A 17,034-nucleotide genomic window follows, 5' to 3' on the forward strand; every position below is an offset into this window, starting at 1 on the left:
CATGCAGGAAGAGGTGGAGTTTTAACATATGTGGGTGGGGCTTAGAAAGGAAGTGATGCTTCATCGTATCGTATGGATGCCATTATGTGTAGTATCCACTCCACAATCTTTCCACTCGGAAACTTAAAGTTTTCCATTCTTATAGCAATAAAATTATTGGAAGCTGAAGGTTTGCTGTCCTAACATCGTGTTCACAATTCCACATCCAGAGCGGCATTCACAATTCTGCTGTTACATCATGTCTTACCTTTCAATCACATCCAGAGCTGCAGTCACAATTTAGCTGATGACTGAATAGTGCTTGGTGGTAATGCCACAGCACATTATACAGACAGTGATGCAGCTCGGAATAGAAAGGAAAAGTGAGGTCCTGCAGCCCATCAGGACAAAACAGCAGAATTGTGAATGCAGCTCTGGATGTGACATGTTATAAGTATGAAGCGGCGCTGTGGTGTGTGTTATGTGCTGGCAGCTGACGTGAATCACCATTGACAGAAACGTTGCGGCCCCAAGTACGAGACTAGACTGTGGCCCATGAAGTCATTGTCGCCCTTTATTTTAGCCATGCTGATTTAAGCCTCTGAGGGGTTTCACATCCGCAGCAGCGACTGATGTCATTGTGTGCACAGTGGATGTGAGCGCAGACAAAGCCCCTCAGGATAACACATCGACTGAACAAAAACAACATCAGTCAGGACCTTCCCACAGTCCCAGAAACACAATGATAAGGGGGAAAGAGGGGCTCTAATACCCCCAAATCCAGCTCCTGACAGTTTGTCATGTGACTGCAGACGCAGTTGGCGTAACTGACAGGTAAACGTATCATGCAGTCAACGCAACTTTTGCGCAATGTCATTGAGCTCTGCAACTTTCTAATGCACTTGTTTCATTGTCATATTCAAGATCTCCGCTTGCTATTAGAGAATGAAATCCTTGACGTTTAAATATGGAGGTTGAATACTGTGCAGACTTAATACTTCTTCCAGTTTAGGATTTGTTACAGTCGCATTCAGTCTAGATGATCTTCTGGTCTGGACTCCAGACTGATAGCTTTGTAATAAACCATCAGGACAGGACAGATTTGTGCTGCTGGTGTGTTTGGCTCACAGAGGATTATCTTCAGTAGAAACAACTGTAACAAACCCTCTGCTGTGAGAAGTTTTAGATGCGGATGAGTTTTTAGCCTCTGGATGTAAACATTAAGGCCTCATGCACACGAACGTATATTCTTTCTGTGTGCGTTCTGGGTTTTTTGCGGACCGTATACAGAGACATTCATTTCAATGGGTCCCCCAAAAAAAAGAGAAGTTACTCTATGTGCATTCCGTTTCCGTATTTCTGTTACACAAAAGAATAGAACATGTCCTATTATTGTCCGCATTATGCACAAGGATAGTACTCTTCTATTAGGGGCCAGCAAAATACCGAATGCACACGGACGTCATCCGTATTTTTTGAGGATCCGTTTTTTGCGGACCGCAAAATACATATGGTGGTGTGCATGAGGCCTAAGTGTTTCCGTTTACCGACAGGAAGTAGTGGTTTTGACCCAAGTGAGTTTTCTGTCCGGATGAAATCAGACAGCATCAGGAACGTATCCTGACCTATTCATGTCAGTGGCTTTGTTTATCTCTCATCATATCAGGAAAAATGTTCTGTATTGTGTTTTTCAAGCATCCCTGCCCTATAGAAATAAATGGGGCCACGTGAAAAACAGAAGGCATCCGGAAGCAATGTGTATTTCACTGATGGTTGCTAAGAGATGTGTTTTATTCTTCAGTTTTTCGTCACACACGTGATACCATTGGACAGAAAAAAACGGAAACACTGAACGCAATCGCAAACAAAACTGATTAAACTTGCGTTCAAAACCATCAGTTGTTCCCTGAACAGATCCTGACACAATCTGTATCGCTCGTGTGAAAGAGACAGATACAGTACATGTATATAAAATTGGAAACATCTTTAAAGGGGTTCTGCAGCCTTTTTTTTATGGATGATCTATGCTCTGGATAGATCAACATTTGATCGGCCGGGGCCCGACACTCAGGCCCCCCACCAATCAGCTGTTTGAGAAGGCAGCAGCGCAGGCAGTAGCGCCGCGGCCTTCTTGCTGTTTACCGCAGGTCCAGTGACTAGTATCACTGGCCTGGGTGGACTGGGCTTAGCCGCGCCCAGGCTAATGATACTAGTTTTGACGTCACTGGGCCTGCGGTAAACGGTGAGAAATACTGACTGTGCCCGTCACAACTTTTTTGGTCTGGCGAGCTGCTGGACGTGAGGCGCAAATCACAACCGGATTTGACAAGTACGGGTTTATTGAGAGACAACGCGTTTCGGGGTGCGCATGACCCCTTTATCAAGTCTGGTGTGCTGCAGCTGCAGGTGCAGCTGGATGTTTGCTGTTCGATTTAATGCTCCTTGGTCGCTTTTACTGACAAGGTAGTATAATGCTTTGCCAGAGATGAATTAGATATGGCTGAAGCGCTGTGGCTTTTGCTATTATACTTGGTCAGGCAATGCTGTTGCGGTGGTGAGACTGATGTAGCTGGGGTATTCTGGCCCGGCTACTGCACGTGGTGCGTGCTGTAAGGACTGCTGCCTGTGTCCTTACAGCACGCACCACGTGCAGTAGCCGGGCCAGAATACCCCAGCTACATCAGTCTCACCACCGCAACAGCATTGCCTGACCAAGTATAATAGCAAAGTCACAGCGCTTCAGCCATATCTAATTCATCTCTGGCAAAGCATTATACTACCTTGTCAGTAAAAGCGACCGAGGAGCATTAATCGAACAGCAAACATCCAGCTGCACCTGCAGCTGCAGCACACCAGACTTGATAAAGGGGTCATGCGCACCCCGAAACGCGTTGTCTCTCAATAAACCTGTACTTGTCAAATTCGGTTGGGATTTGCTCCTCACAACCACCAGCTCGCCAGACCAAAAAAGTCGTGACGGGCACCGTCAGTATTTCTAGTAATTAACGAAGTGGCGACTTGGCCCTCGCCCTTGGTTCTTTTGGACACGGCAGCTCCAACCTGATACCTAGTTAATCCAGTGGATCTTCATCACGGTTGCACCCAATTCGGTGCAACCTAAACAGGTGAGCAGCACATATTCACCTTAAATTAAAGAACGCCGTTTCATCTTTATGTATTCACCCTATGAGCGCCTTTCTCATCCTGTGGCCACATATTTGCTGTAAACAGTGAGAAGGCAGTGGGGCTACTGGTAGCGCCGCTGCCTTCTAAAACAGCTGATCGGTGGGTGTCCTGGGTGTTGGACCCCCACTGATCAGATACTGATAATCCGGAGGATAGATCATCCGTTAAAAAAGGCTGCAGAACCCCTTTAATTATAGAGACCTATAAGCACAAGTGTATGACTAGACAGTGATTCTAGAAGGGTTGTGTGCTCCGACAACCCTTTTCGCGGTACTCTACTCAGCAATGATTGTGTAGTCAGATGTCCGACCTGAACAAAAGTTTGTTTTGATATATATCTTTTCCATCCAGCATCCACATATCCTCAGCTCGATATCTCTCCACTTCTGAAGGATACCTGGCTACGGACAAGTGAGTGACCACGTGTTTAAGCCTGAATTTTATCGTATGTCCACATAAGTACTCCCGTGAAGATTAGCATGTTCTTATCCTGAAAAATACTCTGTGCTGCTGAGGGCCCTGCTTCCTCTATGTAACTGTCTGTGATGACCTAAAATAGCAGCACTCTCCTCTCCTGAAATACTCTACACTGCTTCTTCCACTATGTAACTCTCAGGCCTCATGCACATGGCCGTTGTGGGGCCGTTCCGTGCATTGGGGACTGCAATTGCGGTCCCCAATGCACAGACAACATCCGTGCAGCAGGCTGGACCTATTCAACTTGAATGGGTCCGTGGTCTGTCCGCACCGCAAAAAAATATGACATGTCATATTTATTTGCGGTGCGGAACAACGGAAAGAAACACCTTTACGTGACTCCGTTCCACATCTCCGGAATTGCGGACCTATTCAAGTGAATGCGGGGTGCACACGGCCGGCGGCCTTGGATTGCCGACCCGCCGTTTGCGGCCGTGTGCATAAGGCCTCAGTCTGTAAGATAAGCATTCTCCTCTTCTGAAATACTCTGTGCTGCCCTTGCTTACAGTATATTTGTCTCAATGTATACCCGTGCTAAACATTCTGCTTTCTCTCTATACATACAATCCTCATGTCCTGATCCCTCTGCTGCCGTGTTCCTCTTGTCTGTCAGTTCTGCTGGGGGTCCAGGAGCTGCACGACACGTTTCAGATGGAGATGGAGCGAAAGCTTGCGCAGCTCATCAGTGAGGCGACGTTACAGAAACGTCGGTGGAAGAGAGCCAGCTATGCTGGGAGCAATGCAGTGCAGGTGAGCAGAAATTCGGTGATGTCAGTAATAGGGGGCGGGGCTGTGACAACCTCTCAGACTGGCCATTTAATAGCCCAGTGATTTATGTGATGCTATGTATTTCCTCTCAGGTGGTCAATGTCTCCCGTCTTGAGGGCCAAGATAACCCGGTTCAGCTGGTCTATTTTATAGAGGATCAGTTTGGGGGGCGCCTGGCTGCCGACAAGGCCTCGAACATGATTAATGAAGTGAACATCCAGCGAGCAGCCATCATCCTTGGGTATCGCCTGCAGGGCGTGGTGGCGCAACGTGAGTGATGTGGCATGGATGGAGGTGGCAGCACTAACAGTTTAATGGGACAGTCACTGAATTCTCTCTTGGCCTCTGCAGCTCTTAACCAGCCCCCGGAGACTGATCGTCAGGGGCAGAACCTGTGGATCATAGTGGGGGTGGTCGTGCCGGTACTTGTGGTGACGGTCATCATCATCATTCTGTACTGGAAGTTGTGCCGGACAGACAAGCTGGACTTTCAACCTGATACCATAAGTAACTTGCAGCAGAGACAGAAGGTGGGAACATGTCCTGGGGTTGGGAGTCATCAGTTGCACCCTACTATCCCAGAGTGGGGCGCAGTCACTACTGCATTTATTGACCACACCCTATGCACTAATTATGTGATCGGGCAATGTCTGCTTCGATCATGCAGAGTCAGTACACATGGGGGGGGGATTATTTTGTTTCTTGCCAACCCTGTGACCCTCGCCCTTGTTTTTTCACAGCTCCAGGCTCCCAATGTTAAAGGCTTTGACTTTGCCAAGCAGCACCTGGGTCAGCACAATAAAGATGAGGTCCTCATGGTCCATGAACCTCCAGTGCTGCACGGGCCCCTTAAGGACTCTACCCCCTCTGAAAATGGCGACATACCGACGCCAAAGTCCAAGGGCTCAACTAAACTCAGTAAGATCGGGCGCCATCGGAGCAGGTAAGGGCCAGAGAATGGGGCCACGCCATTTCCCATCTGTAATAATTGTGATAAAAATCCAATAACCTGGCATGCTTGGACACCATGGTCACAATTTTCTTTCTTTTCCGCTTGCAGTAGAGTCACACCATCTGATGCTGGATCTACCGCCAGTGAACCGTCCAGTGGGAAAGAGTCAGGAGAGGAGGAGTCTGCAAGACCTTCAGCTCCACCGCGAGAAACCAAACTCCGACCAACTGGTAAGTCATCAGTCCTGTGACTGATACAGGACATTATATATTACCGGTTTCATCCTTTTGATTTTGTCCTTTGCAGAGATGCCCATACTGAGCAGTGGAACCGAGCAACACTCTTCAGCGTCCATCTTTGAACACGTTGACCGGATATCACGTTCTTCGGAAGCCAGCCGGCGGCTGCCCAGCAAGATTCAGCTCATCGCCATGCAGCCAATGGCAGCTCCACCCATGCATGGTCTGTCTGCGACCGAGCGGGAAGTGGAGGCAAATAAGGTAAACAGAGAGGTATGTATGAGAAGTGGGGAGCTATATCCTGTGAGTGACTGTGGTGATATTGTTTAAGTGAAAGTATGTTACAAGAATGGCGCAAGCGCCTTAGTTACGTTTAACACTCTCTGTGCTGCGCAGATACAGACAACATTACGGCACAAATCAGAGATCGAGCACCACCGCAATAAAATCCGACTGCGAGCCAAGAGGAAGGGGCACTATGAGTTCCCCCTGGTGGATGTCGTGGGCTTGACAGACACCAAGGAGCGCCAGCGCATGTACCGCCGAGCGCAGATGCAGTTTGATAAAATCCTGGATCCTGTTTTGGGCGTCCCGACTGTGTTTATAGAGCCGCGCAAGAGGTGAGACACTGAAGAACACTCCATCTGCTCATGGAGATATACTGAGATACAGTTCAGTTATATTATCACTGTGTAATGTCAGTTGACTCAACTGTGCAAAAATGTTAGATTTTATAGCTCCTCTTCAGGCTTCTTTCTAGATTGGTGTAGTTGAAATCTGCCCTCCACATACTGACTTCCTGCTGAGCTTGTGCTTGTACACAGCAGGCAAGCAGAGTGGCAGTGTAAAGCATGAAGTACAGAGCAGCTGCTTGAACCAGGCTAATTCAGATTAAGACTGTGTCTTTATAGACCAGAGCTGCAGTGTAAAGCATGGGGCAGGGATAGAGCAGCATCTAGTAATCCACATCCAAGGAGTAGTAATAAAAATAACTTTTTGTAGACCTCTTTAATTAATGAAAAGCAATATTTTGCAGTTTACGAGCGAGACGGTCTCCAAAACAACGGCGCAAGCAGCAGGGGTCCTCAAGTCCCCCGGATGCGGACCAAGATCGCTTAATCGCCACAGACAGCGATGGAACCTACAAGAGGCCACCGGGTGTCAGTAATTCCGCCTACGTGGTGCGTAACTAAACTAGTTTTTGCATATAATTTTTCTCTGTTATCACCTAAAATTATGTTTTTCATTCTGTCTCATTGGTTTCTAAGAGATTACAAAAGATTACACGAAAAGCTCCTTTAGGCCCCTTTCACATGGGCGAGTATGCCGCGCGGATGCGATGCGTGAGTTGAACGCATTGCACCCGCACTGAATACCGACACATTAATTTCTATGGGGCTGTTCACATGAGAGGTGATTTTCACGCATCACTTGTGCGTTGCGCGAAAATCGCAGCATGCTCTATATTCTGCGTTTTTCACGCAACGCAGGCCCCATAGAAGTGAATGGGGTTGCGTGAAAATCGCAAGCATCCGCAAGCAAGTGCGGATGCGGTGCGATTTTCACGCACGGTTGCTAGGAGACGATCGGGATGGAGACCCGATCATTATTATTTTCCCTTATAACATGGTTATAAGGGAAAATAATAGCATTCTGAATACAGAATGCATAGTAAACTAGCGCTGGAGGGGTTAAAAAAATAATAATAATAATTTAACTCACCTTAGTCCACTTGATCGCGTAGCCGGCATCTCCTTCTGTCTCCTTTGCTAAACAGGACCTGTGGTGAGCATTAATTACAGGTAAAGGACCTTTGGTGACGTCACTCCGGTCATCACATGATCCATCACATAATCTTTTACCATGGTGATGGATCATGTGATGACCGGAGTGACGTCACCAAAGGTCCTTTACCTGTAATTAATGCTCACCACAGGTCCTGTTCAGCAAAGGAGACAGAAGGAGAAGCCGGGCAGCGCGATCAAGTGGACTAAGGTGAGTTAAATTATTATTTATTTATTTTTAACCCCTCCAGCGCTAGTTTACTATGCATTCTGTATTCAGAATGCTATTATTTTCCCTTATAACTATGTTATAAGGGGAAATAATACAATCTACAGAACACCGATCCCAAGCCCGAACTTCTGTGAAGAAGTTCGGGTTTGGGTACCAAACATGCGCGATTTTTCTCACGCGAGTGCAAAACTTATTACAATGTTTTGCACTCGTGCGGAAAAATCGATGGTGTTCCCGCAACGCACCCGCACATTTCCCGCAACGCCCGTGTGAACCCAGCCTTACACTGCTAGATACAGATCGTCCGGAAGGAAGCGCTTCTTCCCAACTATCGTGTGCTTGTCAGTGAAGACCTCCACAGTACGGGGAGGAGTGATCGCCAATGGCATCACTCATCCCTATAGAGAATAATTGTTTGCCGGCATCCCCATAGAGAATAATTGTTACGTGGCATGATCTGATGCCGGCAAACAACGAATAAGGGTCCATTCACACGTCCGTGTGTGTTTTGCGGATCCGCAAAACACAGACACCAGCAATGTGCGTTCTGCATTTTGCGGACCGCACATCGCCGGCACTCTCATAGAAAATCCCTTTTCTTGTCCGCAATTGCGGACAAGAATAGGACATGTTCTATTTTTTTGCAGAACAGAAGTGCGGATCCGCAAATGCGGATGCGGACAGCACATTTCGGCTCCGTTGAAAATGAATGGGAACGGATGCAGACCCATTTTGCGGACGTGTAAATGGACCCTTAGCTGACCGCATGAACGATCCTATTACCCAATCAACAAGCGTTTCACCTTTACACAAGCATTCCTACAAAAACTTGTTACCGATTATCTGGCTGATGCTCGGCCCTTAGTCATATATTGTATTGCAGGGTCAGCATGTACTTTATGCTGTTACAATGTGCCTGGCTGATAACAGATTACACTTCCTTTATCATTGTACATGGCATTGTAGTATTTTCCTCTCTGTTTTCTTCCTGCAGTCTGACCCCGATCTTCCCTCCGATAACCCAACCCCAGGGTCAGATGTTGGCTCTCTCCCGCGCATCCCAGCTCAGTATGTGACCCCACAGCCATCCATTGAAGAGGTGCGTCAGACAATGCAATCTCTGCTGGATGATGCCTTTGCACTTGTGGCCCCAAGCAGTCAAGGGCCCGTGGCATTGCAGTCTGGAAATTCTTTGGTAAAACACACGGGGAACAACAACTCGACTCGGGCCGGTCAGGAATCCGCACCATGGCGAGGCCAATATCCTTCTCATCAGTCCTCCCACTATAATGTGAGTTACTAATGACAAAAATCTTTTATGATAAACTGAGGCACAAGGTAGGACAGCTGGGGACCCTCTGTGACATTCTGTGACATCACCAAGGCAGTCCATACTCTTATTTTGTTGGCCCCTGAATGATAGGATGGCTTAGGTAATAAGAGCGGCTGCTTTTCCTAAAATTATGCTCCGATGGGATTGCATATAGCAAGATTCTGGTTATATTTTGTACTCCAATCACATCCAGAGCTTCATGTTAGCTCTCAGCTGGTTTGGCATTTATACAGAAAATGCTCTGTTCTGGTGTGCTGTGCTGTGCCTTACCAGTGCTAAGAGGCAGACAGCAAAATTGTGACTGTGGCTCTGGATGTGACTGGAGTATAAAGCATGGTGTAACAGCAGAATTGTGAATGCAGCTCTTGATGTGACTGGAGTATAAGGCATGATGTATCAACAGAACTGTGACTGCTGCTCTTTATGTGACTGGATTATAAAAGGCACAATGGTGACTGCAGCGCTGTCCCCGGAGTATAAAACTTGAAAGTATCTTTGAGTCAGTTGAAGATAAGGTAAGCAAAGGATTTGAAATGTTATTCTGCTTTCATGACCTGTCTAATCCTTCCTTTTCAGAGATTTATGGATTATGGATCCTCGCAGACCTCTGCACCCAGTCTTCTGACGAGGTAACAGCTGTAGTTAAATATAAATACCAGCAGGGGGCAGCACAGGTTGCTTTTCTTGCATCAAAGGCCTTTGTCATACTTATGTAGCTAAAGCTTTATCAGTGTAATGTAACTTTCTAATTTACTTTGTTTTAACCTGTTAAGGACTGCATTGAACATGTTCTGAACGTGGCCCTGGGCTTTAAAGGGCTTCTGTCACCCCCCATTGTGCAATTATCATTAGCCGACATTAGCTATTTGCTAATGTCAGCTGAGTGCAATCATACATGTCCTACCTTTGTCTGTGGCTTATTTCTTGTAAAAATCATACTTTTATCATGTGCAAATTTCTTCACTACCAGCAAGTTGGGCGTGTACTTGCTGGTAGCCGCCGCATCTGCCACTTCTAGACACGCCCCATCTCCTGACGGGGCCAGCGCTCTCCTTCTCCCGCTGGCCCTGTCTGCTGCTGAATTCCCACGCCTGTGCCGTAACGTTCCTCGATCGGCGCAGGCGTACTGAGTGAAGGACGCGCGCTTGCCAGCTCCTTCCTCAGTGCGCCTGCGCCGATTACGTCACACTACACCGGGAAGAGAAGACTGCTGGCATCAACGATAATCGGCAGTCTTCTCTTCCGGGTGTAGAGTGACGTAATCGGCGCAGGCGCACTGAGGAAGGAGCTGGCAAGCGCGCGTCCTTCACTCAGAACGCCTGCGCCGATCAAGGAACTTTACGGCGCAGGCGCGGGAGTTCAGCAGCAGACGGGGCCAACGAAGGAGGAGATCGCTTGCTGGCCCTGTCTATCAAGTGGAGATGGGGCGTGTCTAGAAGTGGCAGATGCGGCGGCTACCAGCAAGTACACGTCCAACTTGCTGGTAGTGAAGAAATTTGCACATGATAAAAGTATGATTTTTACAAGAAATAAGCCACAGACAAAGGTAGGACATGTATGATTGCACTCAGCTGACATTAGCAAATAGCTAATGTCGACTAAAGAAAATTGCACAATGGGGGGTGACAGAAGCCCTTTAAATTGACACCATTGTAAATGTACAGTATAGGGCAGGGGCAGACTGGGAATTTAACGTGGCCCTCGAAAAAAAAAAAGATAAAAGTTGAGCCATGTTGTTGGCTGATCCAAATTGACAGAAGGTGGTGCAACACAAGTAGGCAGGGTCAGCAGTACAATAGTGCAGCAAAAAATACAGTTCCAGCAGAACCAAATTCCACAGTGCATCACAAAATTAGTCCTCAGGACCAGTCCTTCTGTGGTGCCCATCAATAGCGTTCACGTTCTGTCCTCCTCCAGTTATCCCTAAGAGTGGAGCAGGGGGCTTAGGAGGTGAGAAACAGCACTAAGCCAGGCCAAAACGTCAGCATGCTGCCTGGACTGCCCCCAGGAATGACCCTTATGGTGCCCCCAGTAGTATGCTGCCCAAGTGGTCAAGAAAAGAAGAAGAAAAAAAAAAATTCCTGAGTCCTGTTCCAAATTACCATCTCCAGTGCAGGCCACAGGCCTCTTCCAGCCCTGTGCCATTTGTACACTGCCTCATATAATGGCCTGTGGCCTATGAAGGTGAACAGCAGGGAGCCATGGGCTCTTGTGCCTTGCTACAGTATTCAAATGTAGCACTGTCCTGACTACAGCGATACAATTAAATTCTGGAGGGGGCCTGCAGCTTTAATTAATACTGAGAGCATCATATCATTATGTACCTGGACAGTGGGAAGGGCACGGGCGTCCCCCTGGGCATTGGCCCACCAGGAAATTTCCCTGTACAGTCTATGGTCAGTCTGCCGTCTCTCTGAGAAAAAGATAGAAGCAGTGTATAACTATTCTCTCAGCCCTGTCTACATAGCACCTAATGAGCATTAAATAATGAATAGAGGCAGTGCTGAAGGTCTCTGCTCTATTTTTGAACCGGAGATCACGTGATAGCCAGTTGCTCCCCCATCATGACAGAGCTGCTGGGTCTTAGCAGACCCAGATCAGCTCTGCCAGAGACTAATATTATAACAGGGGCCTGTTTTCTCCAGGTGGCTTCTATGGATGCCCCAGCTACACTGGAAAACTGCAAAATAAAAAAAACACAAAGGGAAAAACCCCACCCACTCCAACCCATACTGTTGCCATAGCTGTCTCATTCCTTCAGGATTATAAATATTATGTGTCAAAACTCCATAGGGAATCAATTCTAACACTTCCCTTAACATGAACTGTTAAAGGAAGCCCCTAAAAGAGTAACACTTACCTGCTCCCCGCTGCTCCACTCCTGCATGCTGACTTCCAGTACCAGGCTTGTTTTATTCTGGCCATGTCACCTCTGAAGCCAGTAACTGGATGGAGCGATGCACATGTCCATGCCTCGGCCTGAGGAATACAAGCTGGGGACCTGACGATAGAGGAACAGGGCGCAGGAGTAGGGAGCAGGAAAGTATGAATCTTTCGGGAGGCGATGCAGATCCCTTAGGGCCCTTTCACACTGGTGAGTTTTCCGCGCGGGTGCAATGCGTGAGGTGAACGCATTGCACCCGCACTGAATGCAGACCCATTCATTTCAGTGCGGCTGTGGAGATGAGCGGTAATTTTCACACATCACTTGTGCGTTGCATGAAAATCGCAGCGTGTTCTATATTCTGCGTTTTTCACGTAACGCAGGCCCCATAGAAATGAATGGGGCTGTGTGAAAATCGCAAGCATCCGCAAGCAAGTGCGGATGCGGTGCGATTTTCACGCATGGTTGCTAGGAGATGATAGGGATAAGCAACCCCGGACCCCATTAAAGTGTATTCCCTGTATTATTTTCCCTTATAACATGGTTATAAGGGAAAATAACAGCATTATTAATACAGAATACTTACTAAAATGTTGATTGAGGGTTAAAAAAAAATAAAAATTAACTCACCTCATCCACTTGATCGCGCAGCCGGCATAGTCTTCTTTCTTCTTCTTTCAGGACCTGCAAAAGGACCTTTAGGGCTGTTTCACACGAGCGGATGCCGTGCGTGACATCCGCTCCGTGAATGACAGCCAAGACCCGATGCAGACTGCAGAAGCACGGAGCATTAACATGACTGATAATGCTCCGTGCCTCTCTGTGATATCTCTACTACGAAATCACAGGGAGATAAAGTTGTCACTGTGATTTCATAGTAAAGAGATCACAGAGAGGCACGGAGCATTATCAGTCATGTTAATGCTCCGTGCTTCTGCAGTCTGCATCGGGTCTTGGCTGTCATTCACGGAGCGGATGTCGCACACGGCATCCGCTCGTGTGAAACAGCCCTTAATCTACAGAACGCCTAACCCAAACCCGAACTTCAGTGAAGTTCGGGTCTGGGTACCACATTCAGTTTTTTATCACGCACGTGCAAAACGCATTGCACCCGTGCGATAAAAACTGAACTGACTGAAATTGCGTGTGTACTCGCACGGGTTTCCCGCGATGCATCCGAAGCAAATCCGGGACACCCGTGTGAAAGAGGTCTTTTTGCCTCACCATTTTGCAAGCAAGTGAGTTTTGTCTGCAATTGCATTCAGTTGTTCAGTTTTTTCTGCGCGGGGGCACTGCTTTTTGATGCGTTTTTCACGCGCGTGATAAAAAACGGAAGGTTTACAAACAACATCTCTTAGCAACCATCAGTGAAAAACGCATTGCATCCGCACTTGCTTCCGGATGCAATGCGTTTTTCACTGAAGCCCCATTCACTTCTGTGGGGTCAGGGCTGCGTGAAAAATGCAGAATATAGAGCATGCTGCGTTTTTCACTCAATGTAGAACTGTTGCGGGGAAAAAAAACGCTCATGTACACAGACTCATTGAAATGAATGGGTCAGGATTCAGTGCGGGGGCTATGCGTTCACGTCACGCATTGCACCCAGGCAGAAAACTCACTCGTGTGAAAAGGGCCTTAGGGTGTAACTCCTCCTTGCGTTCAGTAAATGAAAACCTTCATAGTTAGTGGCCGTAGCCCGTCCTGCTCATACAGGTAATCTGCTTGTTACACATTATCACTTTAGACAATCCTCTATCCGCTAAACAGCGGCACAAATCTCTCTCCTGTCTTGGAGTCCGCCTGCACTGATACGTTGTAACAAATCCTCTTGGTCAGGATTTTTATCACTTTATAAAGGGAGGCAGCAGAATCGGCGTCAGTTAACCACTGACGTTGGGGCAGTGGCTGGAAATTTCCTGACCTGCTCTTAGTGCCGGGTTTAATGGTCTGGTTCAGCATTCACGGCCCATTGACTCCAGAGTAGTGCAATGAGAAACTGAGATTGATCCCTAGCATGCTGTTTCCGTCATGTCGGTTCTCCTAGTTCTACACCGTCCAGCCCTTCCCCCAACTCTGAAATATTCCACATCTCATAGCACAATGTGTGAGGGTTACAGGTTGTCTGGGTAGATCTCTGCTACAGATTTTTTTCTTTAAATCAAGGGTACTTACCTAGTTTCACAAAGGTCCACTTACCTGGGTCTGCTGTCAGGTGAAGGTCGGAGCTGAATGCCACCAGAAATTTTTTTTTTTTTATCGAACTGGTGTAAAGGAAAGCTGGCTTAGCTGCACGTAGCAGCCAATCAGATTCCACTTTTCATTTTTCAGAGGAGCTCTGAAAAATGAAAGGTGGAATCTGATTGGTTGCTATGGGCGACTAAGCCAGTTTTCCTTTACCCCAGTTTTGATAAATCTAACGTTTCACAAACTAACTAGAGCAAGATCAAGACTATTGGTGGGAAAAACAGACAAGACCCCAAAATTAATTCAGACCCGACCCTTAAACTCATTTACACCCCAGACCAGACTTCGAAACACATCCAGACCCCCAGATCAGACCTAAAATCAGAAACACTTAAACCAGACTGCAAAATTAATTAAGACCCTTAAAAATAATTCAGACTTCAGACCAGACCCATAAAATTAACGGAAAAAAAAATCTATTCTTACCAAGTCCTCACTGATGAATGCAACGCCTCGATCCTGACTTGTGTGCCGGGCCCTGGTGGTAGTTCCACTTCTGGTGGCAGGCCTGCTGTCTTAGGCCTCCTGCACACGACCTTAGGTGTCCCGTTGCCGTATTGCGGACCGCGTTTTCGGATCCGCAATACACGGGCATCGGACCCATTCACTTCAATGGGTCTGCAAATCCGGAGATGTGGAACGCAAGCACGGAACGGAACCCTACGGAAGCACTACGGAGTACTTCCGTGGGGTTTCGTCTCTTACTTCCGTTCATCAAAAAAATAGAACATGTCCTATCTTTTTGCGGAATGGCCGGATCGCGGATCCATTAAAGTGAATGGGTCCGCGATCCGCTACGGCTGCCCCGCGGTCGGTGTTCGTGCATTGTGGCCCGCAGCACGGCCACAGGGCGCACACTCAGGAGGCCTTAGATGCATTGAAGGAGACACTACCCTCCTCCAGTGCCTCCATGGGCAGGTCTGCGGTGTCCGGACAGCTGCAGGCCCATCTCTCCTGCTGAGCTCTGCTGCCTCAGATAAATGTTTTTTTTTAATGCAGTATTTTATAAGTGCAGTACATTGATAAATCTCGCACAGATTTTCAAGGATGATATTTTACTACATAGTTGTGCCATTCCTCTTGCATGGACAGACATACATGACCCCATCTTCTCTTTGTAGAAGCCCAGGGTTCAGCTCGGGCTTCCTGCCTCCATCTGAAACAGCCATGACTGAGTCCCAGCAGGCAGAAGGTCAGTATCCTGGTCGGATGTACCCCGAGGACATACCCTCCGTAGCGAGGCCACGGCCCCTGGGAAGCACTTCTGGTCAGTAATCAACATAGTGGTACTTCTCAGTCTATTTCTACCTGTTATCAGCAAGAGGATGACTATAGTGTAGAAACCTCCCTGTCCCCCATGATGACTTGAGTTGAGAATCTACAGAGACATTTACATCCTCTTATAGTACCCTCCCCATATAATCTGTAGGTGTAGTGGCTCATTTAAGGTTTGCTGCAATTTTGTACCCCACTTGATTAGCAATAAATCACTTTTTCAGGCTCTGCCCAGATCCATCAGCTGACACAGGTGGGCATCGCAAGTCGCATGGGGGCACAGTCCACTGAATTGGCACCAAGTAGATCCGTACAACCATCTTCTGGCCCCAGCTGGCCCTCGTACTACAGTCATGAAGAAGAGACGCCAAGAAATGTGCCGCACAGAGATGCAGTAAGTTGCCACACAGGAGAAGCTCCATCTAGAGCGGATCCATGAATTTAACTGGGGGTATATAGAATTCTCCCTATAACCTCTGACCCCTGCCCACACTCTGCCAGTTTCCTGACCTCTCGTGTGACCTTGTTGAAAGTTTAAAGGGTGTCTGTCATATTCCCTAAATCCTAATAGGTACAGTACTAAATCGATAGTACTGCTGCCTGTGACTCCAGATCAGTAATCTATATATCCACATTCAATTGGTTCTTCATTGTGCACCTGCAAACTGGCACTGGAATACATTGTGAGGACTTATGAGCATGCACCTCATCCTGGAGGACTCTCAATGTAGTCCAGTGCTAGTTTGTGGGTGCACAGTGTGGGAATGAGGGTGAGCCTAGCCATCCAGAGTTAGGGGCAGCAGTACTGTTCACGTAGTACTGCACAGGGCCCCGGGGAGGTAACAGATTCCCTTTAAGATTGCTCACACAGAGGATCTTTCACAAGTGCATGAGGCTAATCTGCCGGTGGATCCGCAGCATGACACACAGAAATGTGATGGTCAGCCTTGGATTTCTGCTGTGGATGCACTTCAGATGTTTCCAGTGTGTTTGGAACCATATTTCAACCTTGTGAATATACCCTTAATATAATCCTAGATATTTTTTTAGAAAAGCTGGGTGATCACAATACAGCTGCATCACAGCTCCTACAGTCGCCCACCTTTCCTAGATTTTTGACACAGCAAGCTATACAGGAATATGACCAGCGGTTGTATATCTGTCCTTCATTGGATCTGATGTTGGCACCCGGCTTTCCGAATTCCTTAGCAGCAAGTCTAAATACAGCAATGCGAGAAAATCCCATGTATAATGAAGGCAATTTTTTTTTTATCATCTGAGAATGCAAAAGTGACCAGCCCAGTGAAATCTGTAATGGTGGCCATAAGCGCTTTAAAGAGGTTTTCTGGGAGTACAATATCGATGTCCTATTCTCAGGATTGGTTGTCAGTATCTGGTTTGTGGGGGTCCAACTCCCAGCAATCCCACCGATCAGTGAAGAGACAGCGCCGCTCCTGTGAGCCTATGTGTAGCTCTGTCTCATTTAAGTGTTGTGGCCTGAACTACAATGCCAATCACAGCCATTATTCAATGTACACCACTGTGCTTGTGCTGTGAGGAGGCCACAGTGGTCACTGGAGCAGCTGGTTGGTGGGGGTGCCGGGTATTAGACTCCCATTGACCAGATATTGATGACTTATCATGAGGATAGGCCATCAATATTCTACAACCGGGAACCCCT

The 17,034-nt window shown here is 47.4% G+C and overlaps 1 protein-coding gene across 2 annotated transcripts in view; it reads left to right on the forward strand.

Annotated features, from left to right (window-relative positions):
• Nucleotides 1-17,034, forward strand: part of KIAA1549 (KIAA1549 ortholog) — a 107,310-nt gene that overhangs the window by 87,898 nt on the left and 2,378 nt on the right. Inside the window, exons 7-19 of one of the 2 annotated variants that reach the window (XM_040437335.1) lie at nucleotides 3,517-3,576; nucleotides 4,256-4,392; nucleotides 4,503-4,680; nucleotides 4,762-4,940; nucleotides 5,151-5,353; nucleotides 5,471-5,592; nucleotides 5,669-5,874; nucleotides 5,998-6,221; nucleotides 6,638-6,782; nucleotides 8,612-8,908; nucleotides 9,527-9,579; nucleotides 15,200-15,345; nucleotides 15,578-15,747. In XM_040437335.1, coding sequence (XP_040293269.1) covers nucleotides 3,517-3,576; nucleotides 4,256-4,392; nucleotides 4,503-4,680; nucleotides 4,762-4,940; nucleotides 5,151-5,353; nucleotides 5,471-5,592; nucleotides 5,669-5,874; nucleotides 5,998-6,221; nucleotides 6,638-6,782; nucleotides 8,612-8,908; nucleotides 9,527-9,579; nucleotides 15,200-15,345; nucleotides 15,578-15,747 — 2,120 coding nt within the window. The remainder of the gene's footprint in view (nucleotides 1-3,516; nucleotides 3,577-4,255; nucleotides 4,393-4,502; nucleotides 4,681-4,761; nucleotides 4,941-5,150; nucleotides 5,354-5,470; nucleotides 5,593-5,668; nucleotides 5,875-5,997; nucleotides 6,222-6,637; nucleotides 6,783-8,611; nucleotides 8,909-9,526; nucleotides 9,580-15,199; nucleotides 15,346-15,577; nucleotides 15,748-17,034) is intronic. The other variant, XM_040437342.1, reaches the window with a different exon arrangement.

The sequence above is a fragment of the Bufo bufo genome, chromosome 1 (assembly GCF_905171765.1).
Source record: "Bufo bufo chromosome 1, aBufBuf1.1, whole genome shotgun sequence".
Classification (NCBI taxonomy): domain Eukaryota; kingdom Metazoa; phylum Chordata; class Amphibia; order Anura; family Bufonidae; genus Bufo; species Bufo bufo.